A 21,931-nucleotide genomic window follows, 5' to 3' on the forward strand; every position below is an offset into this window, starting at 1 on the left:
AACTCTGGGACAATATCAGGCATGCTAACCTTCGGATTATAGGGGTCCCACAAGGAGAAGAGAGAGACAAAGGAGCAGAAAATTTATTTGTAGGAATAATAGAGGAAAATTTTCCTAACCTGAGGAAGGAAACAGACACCCAAGTTCAGGAAGCACAGAGAGCTCCAAACAAGATAAGCCCAAAGAGGCCCACATCAAGACATATTATAATCAAAATGTCCAAAATTAAAGACAGAGAGAGAATCATAAAAGGAGCAAGAGAAAGTCCACAAGTGACATATAAAGAGAAGCTCATCAGGCTATCAGCAGACTTCTCGGTCGAGACCCTACAGGCAAGAAGAGTATGGCATGACATATTTAAAGTGCTAAAAGGAAAAAAGCTACAGCCAAGAATACTCTATCCATCAAGGTTGTCAATCAGAATGGAAGGAGAGATAAAGAGCTTCTCAGACAAGCAAAACTTAAAGGAGTTTTTCACCAAGAAACCAGTTCTGCAAGAAATGCTGAAGGGACTTATTTAAGAGGGAAAGCAATGACCATAAATAGAGATTAAAAAAATTGTCAAATAAACAAAGCAACAACAACAAAAAACCAGGCAAGAAAATCACTTGTAAGGTAAAAATAGAGTAAAGGCAGCAGATCAACTACCTGTGAAGATAATATGAAGGTTAAAAGGCTAAAATCACCTACTTCAATGATAAGAGGGTAATGGATAGACACACACTAAACAAGAGACTATATATGATTTGAAAAACATATCATGTGCGAGGAGGGGAGTGAAAAAGTAGAGCTTTTAGAAAGAGGTCAAGCTAAAGAGTCTATGTACTCAATAGAGACTGTTATATGCATAGTATATTAAATAGGATCCTCGTGGTAATTACAAATCAGAAACCTATAACAAGCAAGAAAAAAGGGAAGACAAAAGAAATCAAACATATTACTAAAGACAGCCATCATATCACAAGGGAAGATATCAAGAGAAAAATAAAGGAACAGAGAAACACTACTAAAACACCCAGGAAAAAAAAGGGACACAATGGCAATAAATACATATTTATCAACAGCTACTTTAAATGTCAATGGTCTAAATGCTCCAATCAAATGCCATAGGGTGGCAAATTGGATAAAAAAACAAGGCCCATATATATGCTGCATACAAGAGACACACTTCAGACCTACAGACACTCACAAACTGAAAGTGAAAGGATAGAAAAAGATATTCCATGCAAATGGCAAAGAAAAGAAAGCAGGGTTAGCAATACTTATATCAGACAAAATAGACTTTAAAAGAAATACTGTAATAAGAGACAAAGACAGGCACCACATAACGATAAAGGGAACAATCCAACAAGAAAATATAACACATAAATATCTATGCACCCAACATAGGAGCACCTAAATATATAAAGCAATTATTAACAGACATAAAAGGATAACGCAATAAGAGTAGGGGACTTTAACACTCCACCTACACCAAAGGATAGATCATCAAAACAGAAGATCAATAAGGAAACACTGGCCTTAAATGACACATTAGACCAGATGGATGTAGTAGATATATACAGAACATTCCATCCAAAAACCACAGAATACACATTCTTTTCAAATGCCCATGGAACATTCTCTAGGATTGATCACATATTAGGCCACAAAACAAGTCTCAATAAATTTAAGAAGATCGAAATAATACCTTGCATCTTTTCTGACCACACAGGTACGAAACTGGAAATCAACTACAGGAAGAAAACCAGAAAAGCCACAAAAATGTGGAGACAGAACAAAATGCTACTGAACAACAATTGGGTCAATGAAGAAATCAAAAATTTCCTGGAGACAAATGAAAATGAAAACACGAAATGCCAAAATCAGTGGGATACACCAAAAGCGGTTCTACAATGGAAGTTTATAGCAATTGAGGCCCACCTCAACAAAAAAGAAAAATCCCAAATAGACAATCTAAAAGGTCATCTAAAGGTACTGGAAAAAGAACAACAAACAAAGCAGAAAATCGGTGGAAGGAAGGAAATAATAAAAATCAGAGTAGAAATAAACAAAATACAGACTAAAAAAGCAATAGAAAAAATTAATTGAACCAAGAGGTGGTTCTTTCACAAGGTAAACAAAATGGACAAACCCTTAGCTAGACTCACCAAGAAAAAAAGGGAGAAGGCTCCAATAAATAAAATCAGAAATGAAAGAGGAGAGATTACAATGGACACTTCAGAAAAACAAAAGATAATAAGAGAATACTATGAAAAGCTATATGCCAACAAATTGGATAATCTAGAAGAAATGGATAAATTCTTAGAAACATACAACTTTCCAAAACTGGACCAAGAAGAAGTAGAAAATTTGAATAGACTGATCACCAGTAAGGAGATCGAAACAGCAATCAAAAACCTCCCAAAAAATAAAAGTCCAGGACCAGATGGCTTCCATGGTGAATTCTACCAAACATTCAAAGAAGACTTCATACCTATCCTTCTCAAACTCTTCCAAAAAATTGAAGAGGAGGGCAGGCTTCCTAACTCCTTCTAGGAAGCCAACATTATCCTGATACCCAAACCAGACTAAGACAACACAAAAAAGAAAATTATAGGCCAATATCATTGATGAACATCAATGCGAAAATCCTCAACAAAATACTAGCAAATGGAATACAACAATACATCAAAAAGATCATACATCATGATCAAGTGGGTTTCATTCCAGAAATGCAGGGATGGTTAAACATCCACAAATCTATCAACGTGATACAGCACATTAACAAAATGAAGAATAAAAATCACATGATCATATCTATAGATGCAGAGAAAGCATTTCACAAGATACAGCATCCATTTGTGATAAAAACTCTAAATAAAATGGGTATAGAAGGAAAAGACCTCAACATAATAAAGGCCATATATGACAAACCCACAGCAAATATTATTCTCAATGGAGAAAAAAATGAAAACTATCCCTCTAAGAACAGGAACCAGACAAAGATGCCCACTGTCACCACTCTTATTTAACATCGTATTGGAAGTCCTAGCCAGAGCAAGCAGGCAAGAAAAAGAAATAAAAGGGATCCACATCGGAAAAGAAGAAGTGAAACTGTCACTCTTTGCAGATGACATGATTTTATATCTAGAATACCCTAAAGATTCCACTAAAAAACTTTTAGAAACAATAAAGGAATACAGTCAATTCGCGGGAAACAAAATCAACATACAAAAATTGTCTGCGTTTCTATACACTAACAACGAAGGTGCAGAAAGAGAAATTAAGAACCCAATCCCATTTACAATTGCAACAAAAGGAATAAAATACCTAGGAATAAACTTAACCAAAGAGGTGAAAGATCTGTAAACCAAAAACTATAAAATGTTGTTGAAAGAAATCGAAGGAGGCTCAAAGAAATGGAAAGAGATTCCGTGCTCTTGGATTGGAAGAATTAACATTGTGAAAATGTCCATACGTCCTAAAGCAATCTATAGATTCAATGAAATCCCTATCAAAGTCCCAAAAACACTTTTACAGAAATAGGACAAAGAATCCTAAAATTTATATGAAGCAACAATAGACCCAGAATAGACAAAGGATTCCTGAGAAAAAAGAACAAAGCTGGAGGTATCACGCTCCCTGATTTCAAAAAAGCCATAGTAACCAAAACAGCATGGTACTGGCACAAAAGTAGACACACAGATCAATGGAGCAGAATTGAGAGCCCAGAAGTAAACCCATACGTTTAGGGACAGCTAATATTTGACAAGGGAGCCAAGAGCATACGATGGAGAAAGGATAGTCTGTTCAATAAATAGTGTTGGGAAAATTGACAGCAATGTGCAAAAGAATGAAAGTAGACCATTCCCTTACACCATGCACAAAAATCAACTCAAAATAGATTAAACACGTGAATGTAAGACCCAACACCATGAGACTTCTAGAAGGAAACATAGGCAGTACGCTCTTTGACATCGGTTTGAGCAGCATATTTTCAATTCCCATGTCTGTCTGGGCAAGGAAAACAAAAGAAAAAATGAACAAATGGGACTACATCAAACTGAAAAGTTTCTGCACAGCAAAGGAAACCATCAACAAAACGAAAAGACAACCTAACAATTGGGAGAAGATATTTGCAAACCATATATCAGATAAGGGGTTAATATCCAAAATATACAAAGAATTAATACAGCTCAACAACAAAAAAATCAACAAGCCAATTAGAAAATGGGGGAAAGATCTGAACAGAGATTTCTCCAAAGAAGATATACAGATGGCCATCAGGCATATGAAAAGATGCTCAATATCATTAGCTATCAGGGAAATGCAAATCAAAACTACAATGAAGTGTCACCTCACTCCAGTCAGAATGGCTATGATTAACAAGACAGGAAACAACAAATGTTGGAGAGGATGTGGAGAGAAGGGAACCCTTGTTCACTGCTGGTGGGAGCAAAAATTGGTGCAACCACTATGGAAAGCAGTATGGAGTATCCTCAGAAAATTAAGGATAGATCTACCATATGATCCAGCTATCCCATTGCTGGGTATTTATCCAAAGAACTTGAAAACACAAAGGCATAAAGATACTTGCACCCCTATGTTCATTGCAGCATTATACACAATAGCCAAGACATGGAAGCAACCTAGGTGCCCATCAAGGGACGAATGGATAAAGAAGATGTGGTATATATACACAATGGAATACTACTCAGCCATAAGAAATGATGAAATCCTGCCATTTGTGACAACATGGATGGACTTTGAGGGTATTATGCTGAGTGAAATAAGTTAGAGGGAGAAAGTCAAATACCATATGATCTCATTCATAAGTAGAAGATGAAAACGACGACAAAAAAACACATAGCATTGGAGATTGGATTGGTGGTTACCATAGTGGGAGGGAGGAGGGCAAAAGGGGTGATTAGGCTCACATGTGAGGGGATGGACTATAATTAGTTTTCGGGTGGTGAACATGATGTAATCTACACAGAATTCGAAATATGATGTACATCTGAAAATAAATCAATTGATTAATTTAAAAAAAGAATTATCTGACAAGAATTTAAAGTAGCTTTCATAAAAATATAACAACAAATAATTTAAAATATTATTCAAGGGGAGTGACATCAGCAAAATGGAGAGCTGGGAAAGCTCTGAACCCTTGTTCCTCTATGGAAACATCAAAGAACAACCAGAAACTGGCTGAAATAACCTTATAGAAACTCTGGAAAACAGTCAAGGGTCTACAGCAACCTAGCAAATGTTCATTCATGAAAAAGTCATCTTGAAAGTGGCAAGAAATTTTGTGATATTTTTATACCCTGCTGCCCCATTCTCTGTCCAGTGTGGCATGGCTTAATCTAGAGGAGATTAAGATAAAATAATTGCAAGAGGTAGTTATTTTTTTAAATGCTAAATTTTCAATAAAAATCACAAAGTGCCTTAGTCAGTTTGGGCTGCTCTGATAAAAAGACCATAGACTGGATGCTTAGACAGCAAACATTTATTTCTTACCATTCTTGAAGCTGGGAAGTCTAAGATCAAGGCTCCGGTAGATCTAGTATCTGATGAGAACTCTCTTCCTAGTTCATAGTTGGCCTTCTTGCATTCTTTTTGCTGTGTCCTCACATGGCAGAAGGGGTCAGGGAGCTCTCTGGGGTCTCTTTTATAAGGGAACTAACCTCATTCGTGAGGGTTCCACCTTCATGACCTAAGCCACTCCCAAATGTCCCACCTCCAAATACGATCACATTGCATTAGGTTTTGATATGAATTTTGAAGGGATACAAACATTCCATCTATATCATAAGGCAAAAAATGAAACAAAAAGGCATTGCCCAAGGAACCAAATAAATTGGGAGAAATCCTCCCTGAGGAAGTGCAGACTCACTAGACAAAGTCTTTAAAACAGCTATCTAAAATATGCTCAAAGAGCTAAAGGAAAACACAGACAAAGAACTAAGAGAAATCAGGAAAATGATATATGAACCAAATGCGAATATCACCAAAGACATAGAAATTATAAAAAGAAACCAAATATAAATTCTGGAGCTGAAAAAGCAATAACTGAATTGAAAATGTACTATAAGTGTTCAACAGCAGATTTGAAGAGGCAGATGAAAGATTCAGGAAACTTGAGGATAGGAAAATTGAAATTATTGAGTCTAAGAAACAGAAATGAGAAAAGAAGGGACTTATGGGATACCATTATACAGAACAATATATGAACTATGGGAATCCCAGAAGAAGAAGAGAGATTATTGGAAGAAACAATGGTTAAAAACTTCCCCAATTTGATGAAACACATGAATCTACAAATCCTGGAAGCTCAATAAAATCTAAGAAGGATAAACCCAAAGAGACACACTGAGACACATTATAATAAAACAAATTATAATCAAACTGTCAAAAACTAAAGGTAGAATATTTAAAGCAGCAAGAGAGAAGTAACTAATCACATAAAAGGGATGATGATAAGATTCCTAGCCAATTTCTCAGCAGAAACCTCAGAGGCCAGAAAACAGTGGGATGATATATTTCAAGTGCTGAAAGCAAAATGGTATAGGCACTTTGGCAGATAGTCTGGGAGTTTCTTACAAAATGAAAAATACTTTTATTATATGATCCAGCAATCGTATTCCTTGATATTTGCCCAAAGGAGTTGAAACTTCTGTCCACACAAAAACCTGCACATGGGTGTTTACAGCAGCTTTATTCGTAATTGCCAAAACTTGGAAGCAATCAACATATCCTTCAGTAGGTGAATTGATAAACTGTGGTACATTCAGATAACGGGATATTATTCAGTGCTGAAAAGAAATGAGCTATCAAGCCATGAAAAAGCATGGAGGAAAGTTAAATGCATATTGCTATGTGAAAGAAGCCAATCTGTAATGGCTACATACTGTGCCTTTCAACTACATAACATTCTGAAAGAAGCAAAACTATGGAGACAGTAAAAAAAATCAGTGGTTGCCAGGTGCTAGGAGGATGGGAAGGATGGATAAAAATTACTAAGAAACTATCCTAAATGTACGAATTGTTTTAATTTACATTATTTATATAAAATTAAGAATAAATATAGAGTTGATTTCCAACTTACTGTTGATATTAGTAATTTAAAATACATTAAAGCAGAGATATAGCAAAAATTATCATTTATTGTCTTGTTATAACTTTATCACAATTTTTTATAACTCCTCATTGCTAATATAAATTTACATAAGGCAAATAAATCAGAATATACTTACCAAAGTTTTTTCAACTACAACATGCATTTCTATATATCGAGGGAAGTCTGCAAGTGGCTGAAAAAAATACACAAACTTTGCATCAAAATTGAAGGATTACTTAAATATCTTAATGTGTATCACTACTTCATGAATTCAATGTTGAAAAATCTGGTTTTATATATAAAAATAGAACCAGAGAATATAAGCAAAACTAGGTATCACAGAATCATTTTCAGAATATTGCCTTTGTCACATCTTTTGTACCTGATCAACCATTTAATTTACTCAGAAAACGACTTTCCTCTATGTTCCATTCTGGATATTCTCATTGGTACTGGGCTGCTCATATTAGTCTCTTCTCTGAAGAAACTTTTTGACTCTCCATTACAAAATATGTATATTTCTATTAGCTTAATGATGCTATTATACATACGCATACTGTGGTATGGTTTTATCTATGACCCTGAGAGAGTAAGGACACAAGTCTGTGTTTACAAGGATGGGGTTTCATCTGAAGGATAAAGTTAATCCTTGCATAAATCACTTCAGAAAAAAATGAACAACAGAGATTCAAAATGACTTTCTTAAACTGGATCATGGACGTCTCAAGAAGCAGCTTCTAGGTATGATGTCATCCACTTAGAGCATAGTGGTTAAGTTAGGCACAAATGTGAGGCTTAATGGGGTTTGAACTCCGGTTTATCATTTATGTGACTTAGACTCTGAAAAACAAGGGGATAAAGTAGTAATTGTTGTAACTACTTTTAATAAAATATTGCTTATGTTCATCACTATTTTTACATGAAGGTAACCTAGGAGGAATGCATTGGGGAAAACTTGTAAGACAGTCTTTGCAAGCACTTTAAGGCTATAGTGTAGATAACTCAAAATATTTTGTTACTAAAATAGCATACTATCTACAAGCATTGGACAAATAGCTAGAAGCAGAAAAGGAGGACCAAATTTTAGAAATTGAGGAAACGTTTATTATGCTTATTTTAAGTCTGCATTTTTCTGTTTTAAATTGATATTTAATCCCTTGAAAGTTCAAAAGTGTCACATTTTAGTTAAACCGTTTTCCTTAACATATGAAAGGAGCACTAATGAAGAAACAACAAATCTGGGATTTAGCAGAGATCAAAAAAGTGATGGTTATAGCAATTTAAAAGAAAAGTTGAGAAAGGTCAGTAAGACAAATTTAGGGCTGATTGGTCACCCATTTTTCCCTCACTTTGAAATTCTTTCTTCACCCAAACCCTGGAAATTTGGGGATTCGTCTCAAAAAATGCAGATGAAATCCTGCTATGGTCTAACTGGTTCCTTATCATTTCCATCCAAAATTAAGCACCAAATGTTTCATGATAATTTTCATACTTTTATTAAAGGAAATTACAACCAAACAAGGAAATGGCACTACTTATCTAGAGGATAAAAATAAACATTTAAGTTAATTGAGAGAAACAATATATTAATGGGTTGAGGAATTCAAAACTGTTTATTTGTTTTAACCAACATGTTTGTTACCTAACATTTCCTGAAGTAATTTTTGTTCATTCTCATTTTTGAGATTGGGATTGGTGATATTTAGTTAATAATAATTTATTCATTTACCAAACAATACGGTTTTATGAAGAAAAGATGCATAGTCCATTTTAGCCAAATAAATAAAACCTTATGATGTGTGCATACAAGAATGCCAGGAAATGTGGATGTTGGAAAGGTGTTCAAGTGTTAGGTTTAAAAAGATCTCAAAAGCCATTTTATTTAGTAAGATAAAGTAGCCATAGGAGGAGATGAATTGCTTAACTATGTGTTTTATAAAGATGACTCTGATTACGAGAAAGTTTACTTTGGTTAAATAAACACTAAAGAATTGGATCTAGATGAGAAGACAGAGAACACTACTGGATGATCCAATTGCAATATAAATAAAGAGTTAAATGTAAAGGATGTCAAAGGCCATTGGTAAGAATATTCGGGGAGAAGGGACATGAAGATGATAGATTAGACAGATAGATGATAGACAAATAGATAGCTACATAGATAGATTATGTGCGTGTTTGTGTATTTTGTTTAACTTGGGCAACCATTATGTCCAATATGGGATCAATAACTCAGGAAAAATTTAGGAATGAGAATGAGAGATGTGTAAATCACAGTAGATAAAGCCATGGAAAATACAAAAGACAAACAAAACACTGAGATATAATATAGGAAATATCAATATCTAGAATGTGAATGTATAAGGAAAAGTCAGAAAAAGTGAGATAGAATGAAAAACAGGAGCGTTTTATCAGAAAGTAAAGTGAGTCAAAAAATTCCAAGGAAGGTTTTCGGGCCAGCCCAGTGGCACAGTGGTTAAGTTCACATGTTCTGCCTCAGCAGCCCAGGGTTTGCAGGTTCAGATCCCAGTGTGTACCTATGCACCACTTGTTAAGCCATGCTGCAGCAGGTGTCTACATGTAAAGGAGAGGAAGATGGGCATGGATGTTAACTCAGGGCCAGTCTTCCTCACAGGAAAAAGAGGAAGATTTGTGGTGGATGTTAGCTCAAGGCTAATCTACCTCAAAAAAAAAAAAAAGAAAGAAAGAAAAATTCCAGGGAGATTTTTTTTATTTTATTTCACCATTAACATTATACTTAACAGTGATGGACTGAATCCTTTACTCCTAAGATTAGCACAAGACTAGATCTTTTTCAGTTACTCAACATTATACTGGAGGTGCTAACTAGAGCAATTAGGCAATAAAAAATAATTGAAAACTATCAATTGAAAAGAACATAAACTATCTTTATTTAAGATGACGTGATCTCATACAAAGAAAAATCACAGCATCCAATAAAAACCTAAGAAACATTTTCAACAAGTTAGTAGAATATAAAATTAGTATATAAAAATAATATCCAAATACTAATAATGAGAAATCCAAATTTGAAATAAAAATTATATGTGCAATAGCATTTAAATAATAAAATTTGTAAAAATAAATTTAACAAAAGAAGTTGTGTTGATGAATTAAAGACTGAACTATGCAAAACATTGCAGAAAGAAATTAAAGAAGACCTAAAAACAAAAAGCTATTCAATGTTCATGGATAGGAAGAGTTAATATTATTAAATGGTAATATTCCCCAGATTAATGTACTGAATCAACACAATTCCAGCTGACTTTTTAAGAGAATTGAGAATAAATGAATTTTAAAATTCATTTGGAAATGCATAGTACCAAAATAGCCAAAACAATCTTGAAAAAGAACATTATTGAGGAATGTACACTTACTAATTCCAAAACTTACATCAAAGGTATGGTGATGGGGCTGGCCCAGTGGCCAAGCAGTTAAGTTCGCGCTCTGCTTAGGTCGCCCAGGGTTTCGCTGGTTCGGATCCTGGGCATGGACATAGCACCACTCATCAAGCCACCCTGAGGCGGCATCCCACATGCCACAGCTAGAAGGACCCACAACTAAAAATATGTAACTATGTACCTGGGGGGTCTTGGGGAAAAAAAGGAAAAATAAAATCTTTGAAAAAAAAAAAAGAAAAGGTATAGTAGTAAAAAAAAAAAGTGTGATTCTGGCATAAGAAGTGACATAAAAATCAATGAAATATAATTGGAAGTGCAGAAATAATCCCTAACTTTTTTGGTCAAATGACCTTTCAAAAAAAAGGCCATGAATGGTACAAAAACAGGTCCACAGATCAATGGAACAGAATTGAAAGCCCAGAGATAAAACCACACATCTATGGACAGCTAATCTTCGACAAAGGAGCAGAGGGCCTACAATGGAGAAAAGAAAGTCTCTTCAACAAATGGTGCTGGGAAAACTGGACAGCCACATGCAAAAGATTGAAAGTTGACCATTCTTTTTCACCACACACCAAAATAAATTCAAATGGATCAAAGACCTAAAGATTAGGCCTGAAACAATAAGTCTTCTGGAAGAGAATATAGGCAGTACACTCTTTGACATCAGTTTCAAAAGAATCTTTTAGGACACTATAACTCCTCAGTTGAGGGAAACAATAGAAAGAATAAACAAATGGGACTTCATCAGACTAAAGAGCTTCTTCAAGGCAAGGGAAAACAGGATTGAAACAAAAAACAGCTCACTAATTGGGAAAAAATATTTACAAGCCACTTATCTGACAAAGGGTTAATCTCCATAATATACAAAGAACTCACACTGCTTAACAACAAAAAAACAAACAACCCGATCAAAAAATGGGCAGAGGACATGAACAGACATTTCTCAAAAGAAGATATGAATATGACCAATAGACACATGAAAAGATGTTCATCATCACTAATCATCAGGGAAATGCAAATCAAAACTACACTAAGATCTCACCTTACACCCGTTAGATTGGCAAAAACATCCAAAACCAAGAGCGACAAATGTTGGAGAGGTTGTGGAGAAAAAGGAACCCTCATATACTGTTGGTGGGAATGCAAACTGGTACAGCCGCTATGGAAAACAGTATGGAGATTTCTCAAAAAGTTAAAAATAGAAATACCCTATGACCCAGCCATCCCATTACTGGGTATCTATCCTAAGAACCTGAAATCAGAAATCCCAAGACTCCCTTGCACCCCTATGTTCATCGCAGCATTATTTACAATAGCCAAGACGTGGAACCAACCTACATGCCCAGAAACTGATGATTGGATAAAGAAGATGTGGTATATATACACAATGGAATACTACTCAGCCATAAAAAAAAGACAAAATTGGCCCATTCACAGCAACGTGGATGGACCTCGAGGGTATTATGTTAAGCGAAATAAGCCAGTCAGAGAAAGACGAACTCTATATGACTCCACTCATAGGTGGAAGTTAGTATATTGATAAGGAGATCTGATCGGTGGTTACCAGGGAAAAGGGGGGGTGGGGGGAGGGCACAAAGGGGGAAGTGGTGTACCCACAACATGACTAACAAAAATGTACAACTGAAATCTCACAAGGTTGTAATCTATCATAACATTAAAAAAAAAAAAAAGGCCATGAAAATTCAGTGGAACAAAGAATAGACTTTTCAACAAAGTCTGTTGGGAAAATAGATATCCAAGTAAAAATGATTAATTTAGAACCCTATCTCACTCCATACAAAAATTAACTTAAATTGGATCTTATATTAAAATGAAAGAGATTAAACAATAAAACTCTTAAAAGAAATATAGGAATAAATTTTGTAACCCTGGTGTGATGGTTAATTGTATCTGTCACTTGACTGGGCCACAATACCAAGATTTTTGGTCAAATATTATTCTGAGTGTTTCTGTGATGGTGATTTTTGGATAACATAAACATTTAGGTTGGTGGACATTGAGTAAAGCAGATTGCACTTAATATTATGGAGGGATCTCATCTAATCAGTTGCAGGCCTTATTAGAACAAAGACTACCTCCTAAACAATAAGGAATTCTGCCACCAGACTACCTTTGGACTTGAACGTAACTCTTCCCTAGGTCTCCAGACTGCCAATCTACCCTTAGGATTTTCTCTCTTTCTCCACATTTGTGTGTGTGTGAACAGATATATAAATACATACAACACACACATATTATATATACATATATCTTGTTGGTTCTGTTTCTCTGGAAAAATATCTGCCCTGAAAGAGACTCTTAACTACTGTAGCTGCAAAACTGAGATTGCTGAAAAACAAACCAAAAGTCTCATTCTGTGAGTGGAAGAATTACCAACCTCACAGAGTGTCTACTGTTAAATTCAGGGCATTAATGAGGAAGGAATGAGATCCCAAAAATTGGAATGAAGATATTTGGGAAGACTGATGAAGCTAGGGTCATTGAACCCCTAAGTTTTGATGAGTTGTCTTTGCCAGTAGCAGCAGCCTCTCCATCCTGGTATAAGGAGATTAACCCTACATTTCTTGAGGAAAATGTAATGGCCTCCTCTGAGGAAGTTGCCTTAAAAGACACTGGTGATTCTCCTCACGACCCTAAACATATCTTCAATATTTATGTGAATGGCCTTTGTGATTACTATGTCAAAATTTTGGGATGATGTATATGGAGAAAGAAGTGCATCTGCAAACAATAAAGGTCTAGATCACTGGAAAAAATGCCACTAACAGTGGAAAATGCCAATTCGGAATTGTAGAAAACTGAATGACTAGTTTTAAGGCTTGCAAGGTAAGTTATGAAGTTTCTGGTGCATTTATCTATCTATAATATACATTAATGTAAATAGTTTGTTTATCAAAAAATATATTGCTGCATAGTAATAACATATAGTTTACTCAATTAATCACCTACCTCTATACTTTGTATTTTATAGGTCACTTCTCTTGACTCAATACTGTCCTCGGTATACAAAGAAACACGTGCATTCTTATGTTTTACTGGGTAAATCACATGTTCAAAGCCAATTGAAGGCTCCAAGGGCTCAATTCCATAACTTACATTTTCAAACTGTAGTAAACCCCTATGAATGCCAAAAAATAAGTGAATAAATAAAATAATGCATGTTTAAGTCAACAAAATGCTACTTAATCAGTTTTTTTTAATAGTATGCAAACTATTTTCAGTCTTAGTCTTAGGTGGTAAAGTAGGAAAAAGTTACTGATTATGCACAAACTTACTGAGTGGCACAGAATAGTAATGGTATTGGTATTCACTTAGCTATTAATATTTCATAGTATCCAAATCTATCAAAAATCTTCATTCAGGATAAGGGTAAGAGACATTACAAGAATTTCCATATGCTTTTCCAATGATAGTTTCCCATAATAAGTCATACCTTGTACTTTAGGACCCCTGAATATACTTTTAAAAATTTAAAAATTATTTCTAAAAAAATATTTTATTTTGTAATGATAAAATTATATATCACAACCTGAGTCCAGTACATGTGCTAACAATCACCATAGAATTTGGATAACCTTCAATATGCCCTTGGTAGTAGCAAAAATTCTGAAAAATAAAGATAAAATACACACTTCTATTAGAATAATTCACGTTAAAGGTACAGTTTTCAAATATTTAAACAATATGTTTATTTGTGTGTATGTGTCAAACATTCTTTGTTTTCAAAATAGATTTATAAGATTATTAGGTGAGCATTTGGTTCAATTATCCAAACTTTTCCCCACAGATTCAAAAAGAATAGGTACACATCCATATTTTTCTCCTGTTACAAATTAAACATGACATTCTCAGTCATTAGGACCAAGGTAAAAATCATCAAAAACTTATTTTTTCATACTTTCCTGACAATTTTTCAAGGTAGAGATAAAAAAAAAAAAGAATCCAAAAGAGAATTTTTTTTTAAATTACTTGCGTGTGATGGCAGAGTAGCTCGCCTTGAATTAACTCTCTCATTGATAAGAAGTGTAAACTCTGGAAAAATAATTTTTAAACTCCAACTACAAAGGCAGGCAGGAAAAGGTGCGAGAAGAGAATCAACACCATAAAAAAGAAAACTGCATTTATTGAGATTTGCATTCACACTGGTTTTCATCTGAGGGCACTCTCAGAGGCATGGCAGCACAAGGTAGCTAATATTTCAAAAATAAAAAATAAAAAAGCAGATATAAATAAAACTATATCGATAATAGCATTAAATGTGATTGAGTTCAACACAATCCAATAAAAGGCAGACATTGTCAGACAAAGTAAAAAACAAGACACAACTATAAACTGTCAATAAGTATCATGCTTTGAATTCAAAGACACAAATAGACTAAAAGCAAAAGGATGAACAAAGATGTATCTTGCAAATAGCAACCAGAGGCAAATTGGAATGACTATACTAATAATAGACAAAAGAAATTTCAAAAGAAAAAATCATTACTAGAAATAAAAAGCAGTGTTCTATAATAATAAAAGGTTCGACTGATCTGGAAGATATAACAATTGTAAACATAGATGCACCAAATGAGAGCATCAAAATGTACGTACCAAAAATAGGTAGAAGTGAAGGGAGAGATAGACAATTCAACATCATAATTGAAGAATTTTTTCCTCTCTTTCTCACTTTCAATAATGGGTAGAACAACTAGGCAGCAAGGAAATACAAGACTTGAAAACACCATAAACCAACTAAACCTAGCAGACAGATATCTATAAAACATTCCACCAAATAACAACACAATAAACATTCTTCCTATGTGCACATGGAACATTTTCCAGGATAGACCACAGGATAAGCCATAAAAAAGCTTCAATTCATTTAAAAGTATACAAATAATAAAACATGTTTTGTGATAATAATGTGTAAAATTAGAAATAACAGAAAAATTTAGAGAAACTCACAAATACGTGGAAATTAAACATCACATCCCTAAATAACTTGTGGGTCAAAGAAGAAATAAAATTCAAAAACAGAAAATATGATAAATGAAAATGAAGCCATACCACACTAAAACTAATGGGATGCAGCTAAAGTGGTACTTAGAGATAAATTTTATATGGATAAATTCATATATTAAGAAAGAAAAAAGATCTCAAATAAATATCCTAACCATCCACTGGAAAAAAAACAAACTAAACCTAAGTCAAGCAGAAGAAAGGAAATAATAAAGATTAGAGTGAAATAAAATAAATAATAGATAAAGAATAGAATAAATCAACGAAACCAAAAACTGGCTCTTTGAAATGATAAACAAAACTGACAAACTTTTAGCTAGATTGAATAAGAAAAAAAGAGAAGACTCACATTACTAAAATTGGAAATTAAAGCAGGATATTACTACCAACCTTACAGAAATAAAAATGAGTATGAGAGAATACTCAGAATAATTGTATGACAACACATTAGATAATGTAGATAAATGGACAAATTCCTAAAACATATACAAACTGCGTTCCTTATCAATAGCGCTTCTTCCCCCACCAGCACTCATGGACTCATAGAATGCCTTGTTTACTGTCGTGGCAGTCTGCACAGCATTGTGTCTGATACAGAAACTTATTTCCCAGCAAATGAAGTGCAGCAATGGGTTTATGTACCTGAAATTAACGTCTTACCATATACTCTAACATCATCTGGAAGCACTTGGCCTAATTGAAAGATAGACTAGGTTACTGAAAATGCATTTACCACGCCAGTTGGGAGACATTAGTCTGAAAGGCTGGTCTTATGTTTGAATCAGAGACCATTACATGGCATGGTTTCCTGACAGCAATTAGGGTGTCAACAATTTCCTGACAGAAATAAGAGTGTCTCCTCTCACCATTATACCTAATAACTCTTGTAGAATTTTCGCTTTACATACCAGTAACCTTTAGCTCCTAGTACCCATTGGGGAATTCATCCACCAGGGGACATAATAACAGTTTCACTAATTTGGAAGATGAAACTTCCAGCTGGATATTTTGAGCTCCTTATGCCACTGAACAAACAGGCTAATCTAGTGGCTAGAATGACTAACTCTGAATGTCAAAGGGAAAGCATTTGCTTTTACCAATGGAGACAAGAAAGGTTACGTTTTGAACCCAGTTGATTATGACAGCAACCAAAACAAAGTATGATTAAGGATGCAGACTCTTTCGGAATAAAGATTTGCACCATTCTGCTAGGTAAATATCTTTAACAAGCTGAGGTTCCTGCTGAAAGCAACTGAAATGGGGAATAGGTGCCGGGAAAAAGAAGCCATAAATAGCAATCATGGTTTATTACAGAAATGAAACTACAGTAGCTTTGCATATTTTCTCTTTGCTTGTTAAATGTGTATGTATCTGTTTACATGTATATGCTGGCCATTTTCTTCTTCTTTACCTTCCTCTTCTTATTACTTTAAATACAAGTTGTTGGAGGATAACTTTACAATTCATTCTCTAGTTAACATAGTATTCAGTAGGACTGTGACTGAATTTGAGGAGAAATTAATATAACTAGCAATAAAGACAATGACTCTTCTGATTGTGTGCCTTCTCATTTTGGAGAAAGGGTGAAAATTTCTTCACTTATAAAAAAGACAGCTGAGGGGCTGGCCTGGTGGTGAAGTAGTTGAGTTTGCATGTTCTGCTTTGGTGACCCAGGGTTCGTGGGTTTGGATCCCTGGTGCAGACCTACACACTGCTCATCAAGCCATGCTGTGGTGGTGTCCCACATACAAAGTGGAGGAAGATCGGCACAGATGTTAGCTCAGGGTCAATCTTCCTCACCATAAAAAAAGATAGTTGAATCTTGTTAAATAGAAATGTAGGAGGGTTTTGTTGTTTTACAGAGTTCAAATGTGTATAAAAGAGTGCATATGGAAGCTGAGTAGTCAATTATTTATGTATTGCCACTCAGCTTCAAATTGACCTTTTGCCTGCTTTATGTAAATGAATCTGGGCCCCTCAATTATTTCTTTCTTTGCCAGATGGCACTGAAACTTTACCAGTAAAGGTTGCTGGAGAGCATGAGAATAGAGCTTTGCATTCTGGTTCCAGTATGCAAACTGGGTAGGCTCCTACAGAGTGAACAGATTATAGCAACACCAGGATCCCTCAGTGCTTAGAGATTCTCCAGTACCCAGATTCTTCAGTGTGGTGGCCACTATCACTCATCAGCCAGTATTTCCTTCCATCATCCAGGCCCCTCTCCTTTCATAGCAGAGTGGCTTTGGTAAAATAATTCCTTGTGAACAGATTTCCTGGCTACTGCAAAGGGCAGATTTCCAGAAAGTTCTAAAGAAAAATTTTACAGTAAGATCTGTTGGTACAGCACTACAGTGATTTCCTGCTATTCAGAGACCCATGGTTGTGCCCCTTTTAACAAGATTTAGATCTCAACTCTAGGGTGAGGAGATTGTCTTCCTTAGCCCAGGCCTAGGGTTTCCAGCTGCTTCTTGTATCTGGTATTCCTATGTTCTTTAGAGTTTTTTTTCACTTCTTATTTTTCACTCTAACCTCTGTTATTGTTAATAACTCTTTATATTAAACTTTCCCTGTTTAAATTACTGTGTGGTTTCTTTATGTTAACTAGACAGACTAAAACAGCGTCTCATTTCTTTTTACATATTTCATTGACATATCATCATAATGGACTATTTTGTATTTTTTTGATTGTGGGTCCACATAGGACTTTATGAATCATACTTTATGTGATTAAGGTAAAATACATCTACCTTTCCAGCAAGTTTTGTCCACTTTCTTCCAAACATTGTTTGCATTACCCAGATTGATAACATTTCTAACTCTTTGGAACAATAACTGTTATATCGACCTTAAAAATACAGTGATTGCAAAAGTTGGAAATCAATAAACAAATCATTTTTAGGTCAACATAGGATAAAATTTTCATGGAGGAATCAAAAGGCTTATTATTATTATTACACAATTTCCTTCTATAGTTTTTTAATTTTTAGCCTTGCCATTCTTTTGCACTGTTTTCCTTTATAATGTCTTGTTCAATATTCTATCTGCATTCAAAAAGAATGTGTACACTCTTGTTATTGTGTATCATCTCTTATAAAAGTTGATTAGGTCGACTTGATTGATAGATCTGCTTAAGTCACCAACATACTTGCTGAGTTTCTTTCTACTTCATTCATCAATCATTGAGAGAGGAATGTTTAAATCTTCAATTATAGCAATATTTTATCTATTTCGTCTTTAATTTCTGCCTCCTGTAATTTGAGGTCCATTTTTATGTGCATATACATTTTGGATTGTTATGCCATCCTGGCAATTTTAGCTTTTACTCATGATGAATATCTCTCTGCTTGTCCTGGAGAGATCATAAAGTCTACGACAATGATGAATGGCCTACACTTGTAAGCTCTACATACAGGGAATAAATTCTTTCTGTGTTTAACTGGCTGATTTATTCTTTTGTAGATAAGTCTGTATTTACCAAGATAATATGACTTTTAGGGATGAAAATCATCTGTAGAATTCATGAAAATCAAATTTACCTGGTTTTGACCTTATTTAATAAGCTTTCCTGATTTTTCCTACACTGGAGATAGGCATGCAGCTTTGCAGAGCATAATTTATCTATATGGCACATATATTCATTACATTTGATGCCAACATTCAACAACTTACTACATTTAGGTTATTAATAAAGCATTCTCTGGTTTGTCCTTTTAACTTTACATTTATCTCTCAGGGTTGCCTGCTGGAAGGTAGGAAGCAGAGTTACACGTTAGGTATGGCAGAATTATATGAAATTCAAGTGTGGGACATTGTAGCCCTGTATATCTGTCTGTCTCTGATTCTAACTCTGTCTCTCTCTCTCTCTCTCTTTCTCTCTCTCTCGCACACAAATACTCACACACCTACATATACAACCCATTCATATACATATATATCTGCATATATCTCTTTCTCTCACACACACACATATATATACATATACATATATATGTATATATCACAACACTGTTTGACACGAAGGATTATTTATATATATGTATAGACTACTCCATAGATGACTAACATATATTTGCCTGCTTTGTTGGGTAAAATTTAAAGCAACTCACAATATGTATTATTTCTTTTAAAAATTTAGTCTCCATAAAAATGCTTTAATTTTAACATACTGGTTGATTCACTACATAGAAATCAGAAATGCAAATAGAAAAAAACAACAGGAATTGGTAGGGCAGGGCAAAGGTAAAAAGAAAAATAGCATTTCAGGTATGGGTAATTCCTGCAATTCTGTGCATACTTCTCTATTATTTTTATAAAAAATTACAGACATTATTAAATGAAGCTCCGAGTGTTCCAAATATATGAAAATTTAATATGTTCCTAAATGTGCATGAAATTCCATGTGCATTTATTTGATCCCCGAAAATAAGACAAGTCTTGGATTCTTTTTTTTCTTCCTAGATTTAGCTTTCTTGATTCAAGTCATATTTTTTCATTTTAAGTATTTCACGACATATTCAACCCTGTTGCCACAAGTACATAAGCACATACGTATACATCAGCATGAAAAAATAAATTAAAAACATCACAGTCATTTGGTTTGGTTAATCATCTGTGTACCAGGTATAACTCAAGACACATCATCAAAAGAAAATCGTTAAATTCATGCCAAAACAAAATATAACCCCATCCCTCTGTACTCTAGCAACATGTGGATCCTAAATAAAGGGATTACAGAAACTCACATAACAAAGGTAAAATAGACAATAAAAATCATACCTGAATTTGTTCTTCAAGAGGTTTCATACTTCCTGTACGATCATAACCATAAACTCTAAAAGTATTAGGTAAAAAAGATCTGTAAAATAAAGATAAAACGTGTATAATGGAAAACTTATTTCCTAAGCTTTTCTTTTGAGAAGATATTCATTTTATTATATTTTTCATAAATAGGTAGGTAGAGAGATAGAGAAACACAGAGATAAATTCTCTGAATATATGGATTTTGTTCTAATTTTACTCTAAAATCCTAGTCTTCAGAACTCTCCTCATTCACTTTACTGTCACACTGTCCATCTGGCTGTTTTTTAAACACAAGAGGCAAGCTTTTGCCTCAGGATATTTGCACCTTCCTGGGATGTTCTTCAGCAAGATTCACTGTCTCACCTACTTCAAGTCTTTGCTTATATATCAACTTCTCAGTGAGGTTATCTTCACAAGTTTGTTAAAAAAAAATATGCCACTTTCCCAGTTATCAACACATAGGATTGCCAAGCGATAATTCTTACTTTGGTATATGTTTTTGCTTAAGCATTTAACACCTTCTAACATTCTTCCTAATCCATTTATTATATCATTATTAGCTGCATCAGATCACAATATAAACTCAGAGATTTGTATCCATTTTGTTTACTAATCCATCTCAAGCACTTAGAAGAATATTTTGAAAATAACAAATGGTCAATAAATATTGAACTAATAGAGCATGAATTCAACAGATTAGATGGAGATCTCATATTAAAATATATTATTTGTAAATATGGCATAAATAGGCTTAAAAGGCTCTCTATAGAGAGAAAGGGTGGGTGTAGGTATCCCATTTTCGCTTTCCCAATAAGTATAATATAAAGATTTGTGATTGCAATGTCAGCCTGGATTTGTTGAAGCAAAAGGTCAATGAGACAAACCACTGACAAGCAGAGTAAAATTTTTTGTATTCTTGTTGTCACAAAAAAGAAAATTATCCACAGGAGGTAGGGATCCAGGGAACACATAAATTCTAAGTTGAAAGTCCAATAAGGAGATTTAGCTGGTGACATGCAGGTACTGTTTTTTGGTGAAGAAACAAACCAAATATCTATGTTTGGCCCAAGGAGAAAGCCTCTACTCAGAAGCCTAAAAATAAGTATAACTTTTGGTGGTCATGCAGGCCTGGGATGAAGATGCTAAACATTTGAGTGAATCAAATACATAGCTCTTCTCCTTGTAAAATCATTTGCCAAATTTTGAATTTGTGCAGAGCAACCAAGGAGCTAAACTTAAAATCTCTGAAAATAGTAGCAAATATATTTTTAAAACGGATGATACAGAATCAATAAGCTTTACGTAATTCAAGCACTATACAAGCAAAGAAAAATCACACCCAAATATTTTTCAAAAGACTCACTAAAACCAAAATAAAATCTTCAAGATATCAATAGGAAAAAGAAAAGGTGTTATCTTCAAAGAAAGAGCAATAAGACCAACAGCTACCTTGTCAATAAAAATGAAGAAAGCCAGAAGAAAATGGAATGATAATTTTAAAGACCTAAAGTTATTTTTAAAAAGTTATCCTAGAATTTATTCTCATAAAAAAGTTTTTAAGAATAAGGCTGAGTAAATATTT

At 34.3% G+C, this 21,931-nt stretch overlaps 1 protein-coding gene across 4 annotated transcripts in view; it reads right to left on the bottom strand.

The window, feature by feature from the left end:
* Positions 1 to 21,931, bottom strand: part of LOC103541927 (disintegrin and metalloproteinase domain-containing protein 2) — a 134,001-nt gene that overhangs the window by 96,219 nt on the left and 15,851 nt on the right. For all 4 annotated transcript variants that reach the window (XR_011534412.1, XR_011534411.1, XM_070599078.1 and 1 more), the window contains exons 4-7: positions 20,326 to 20,404; positions 14,078 to 14,154; positions 13,498 to 13,666; positions 7,239 to 7,295 (exon numbers count right to left, since the gene is read on the bottom strand). Coding sequence is in view for 2 of the 4 variants with exons in the window: in XM_070599078.1 (XP_070455179.1) it covers positions 7,239 to 7,295; positions 13,498 to 13,666; positions 14,078 to 14,154; positions 20,326 to 20,404 (382 nt within the window). In the remaining 2 variants the exon portion in view is untranslated. The remainder of the gene's footprint in view (positions 1 to 7,238; positions 7,296 to 13,497; positions 13,667 to 14,077; positions 14,155 to 20,325; positions 20,405 to 21,931) is intronic.

The sequence above is a fragment of the Equus przewalskii genome, chromosome 28, assembly GCF_037783145.1.
Source record: "Equus przewalskii isolate Varuska chromosome 28, EquPr2, whole genome shotgun sequence".
Lineage (NCBI taxonomy): Eukaryota > Metazoa > Chordata > Mammalia > Perissodactyla > Equidae > Equus > Equus przewalskii.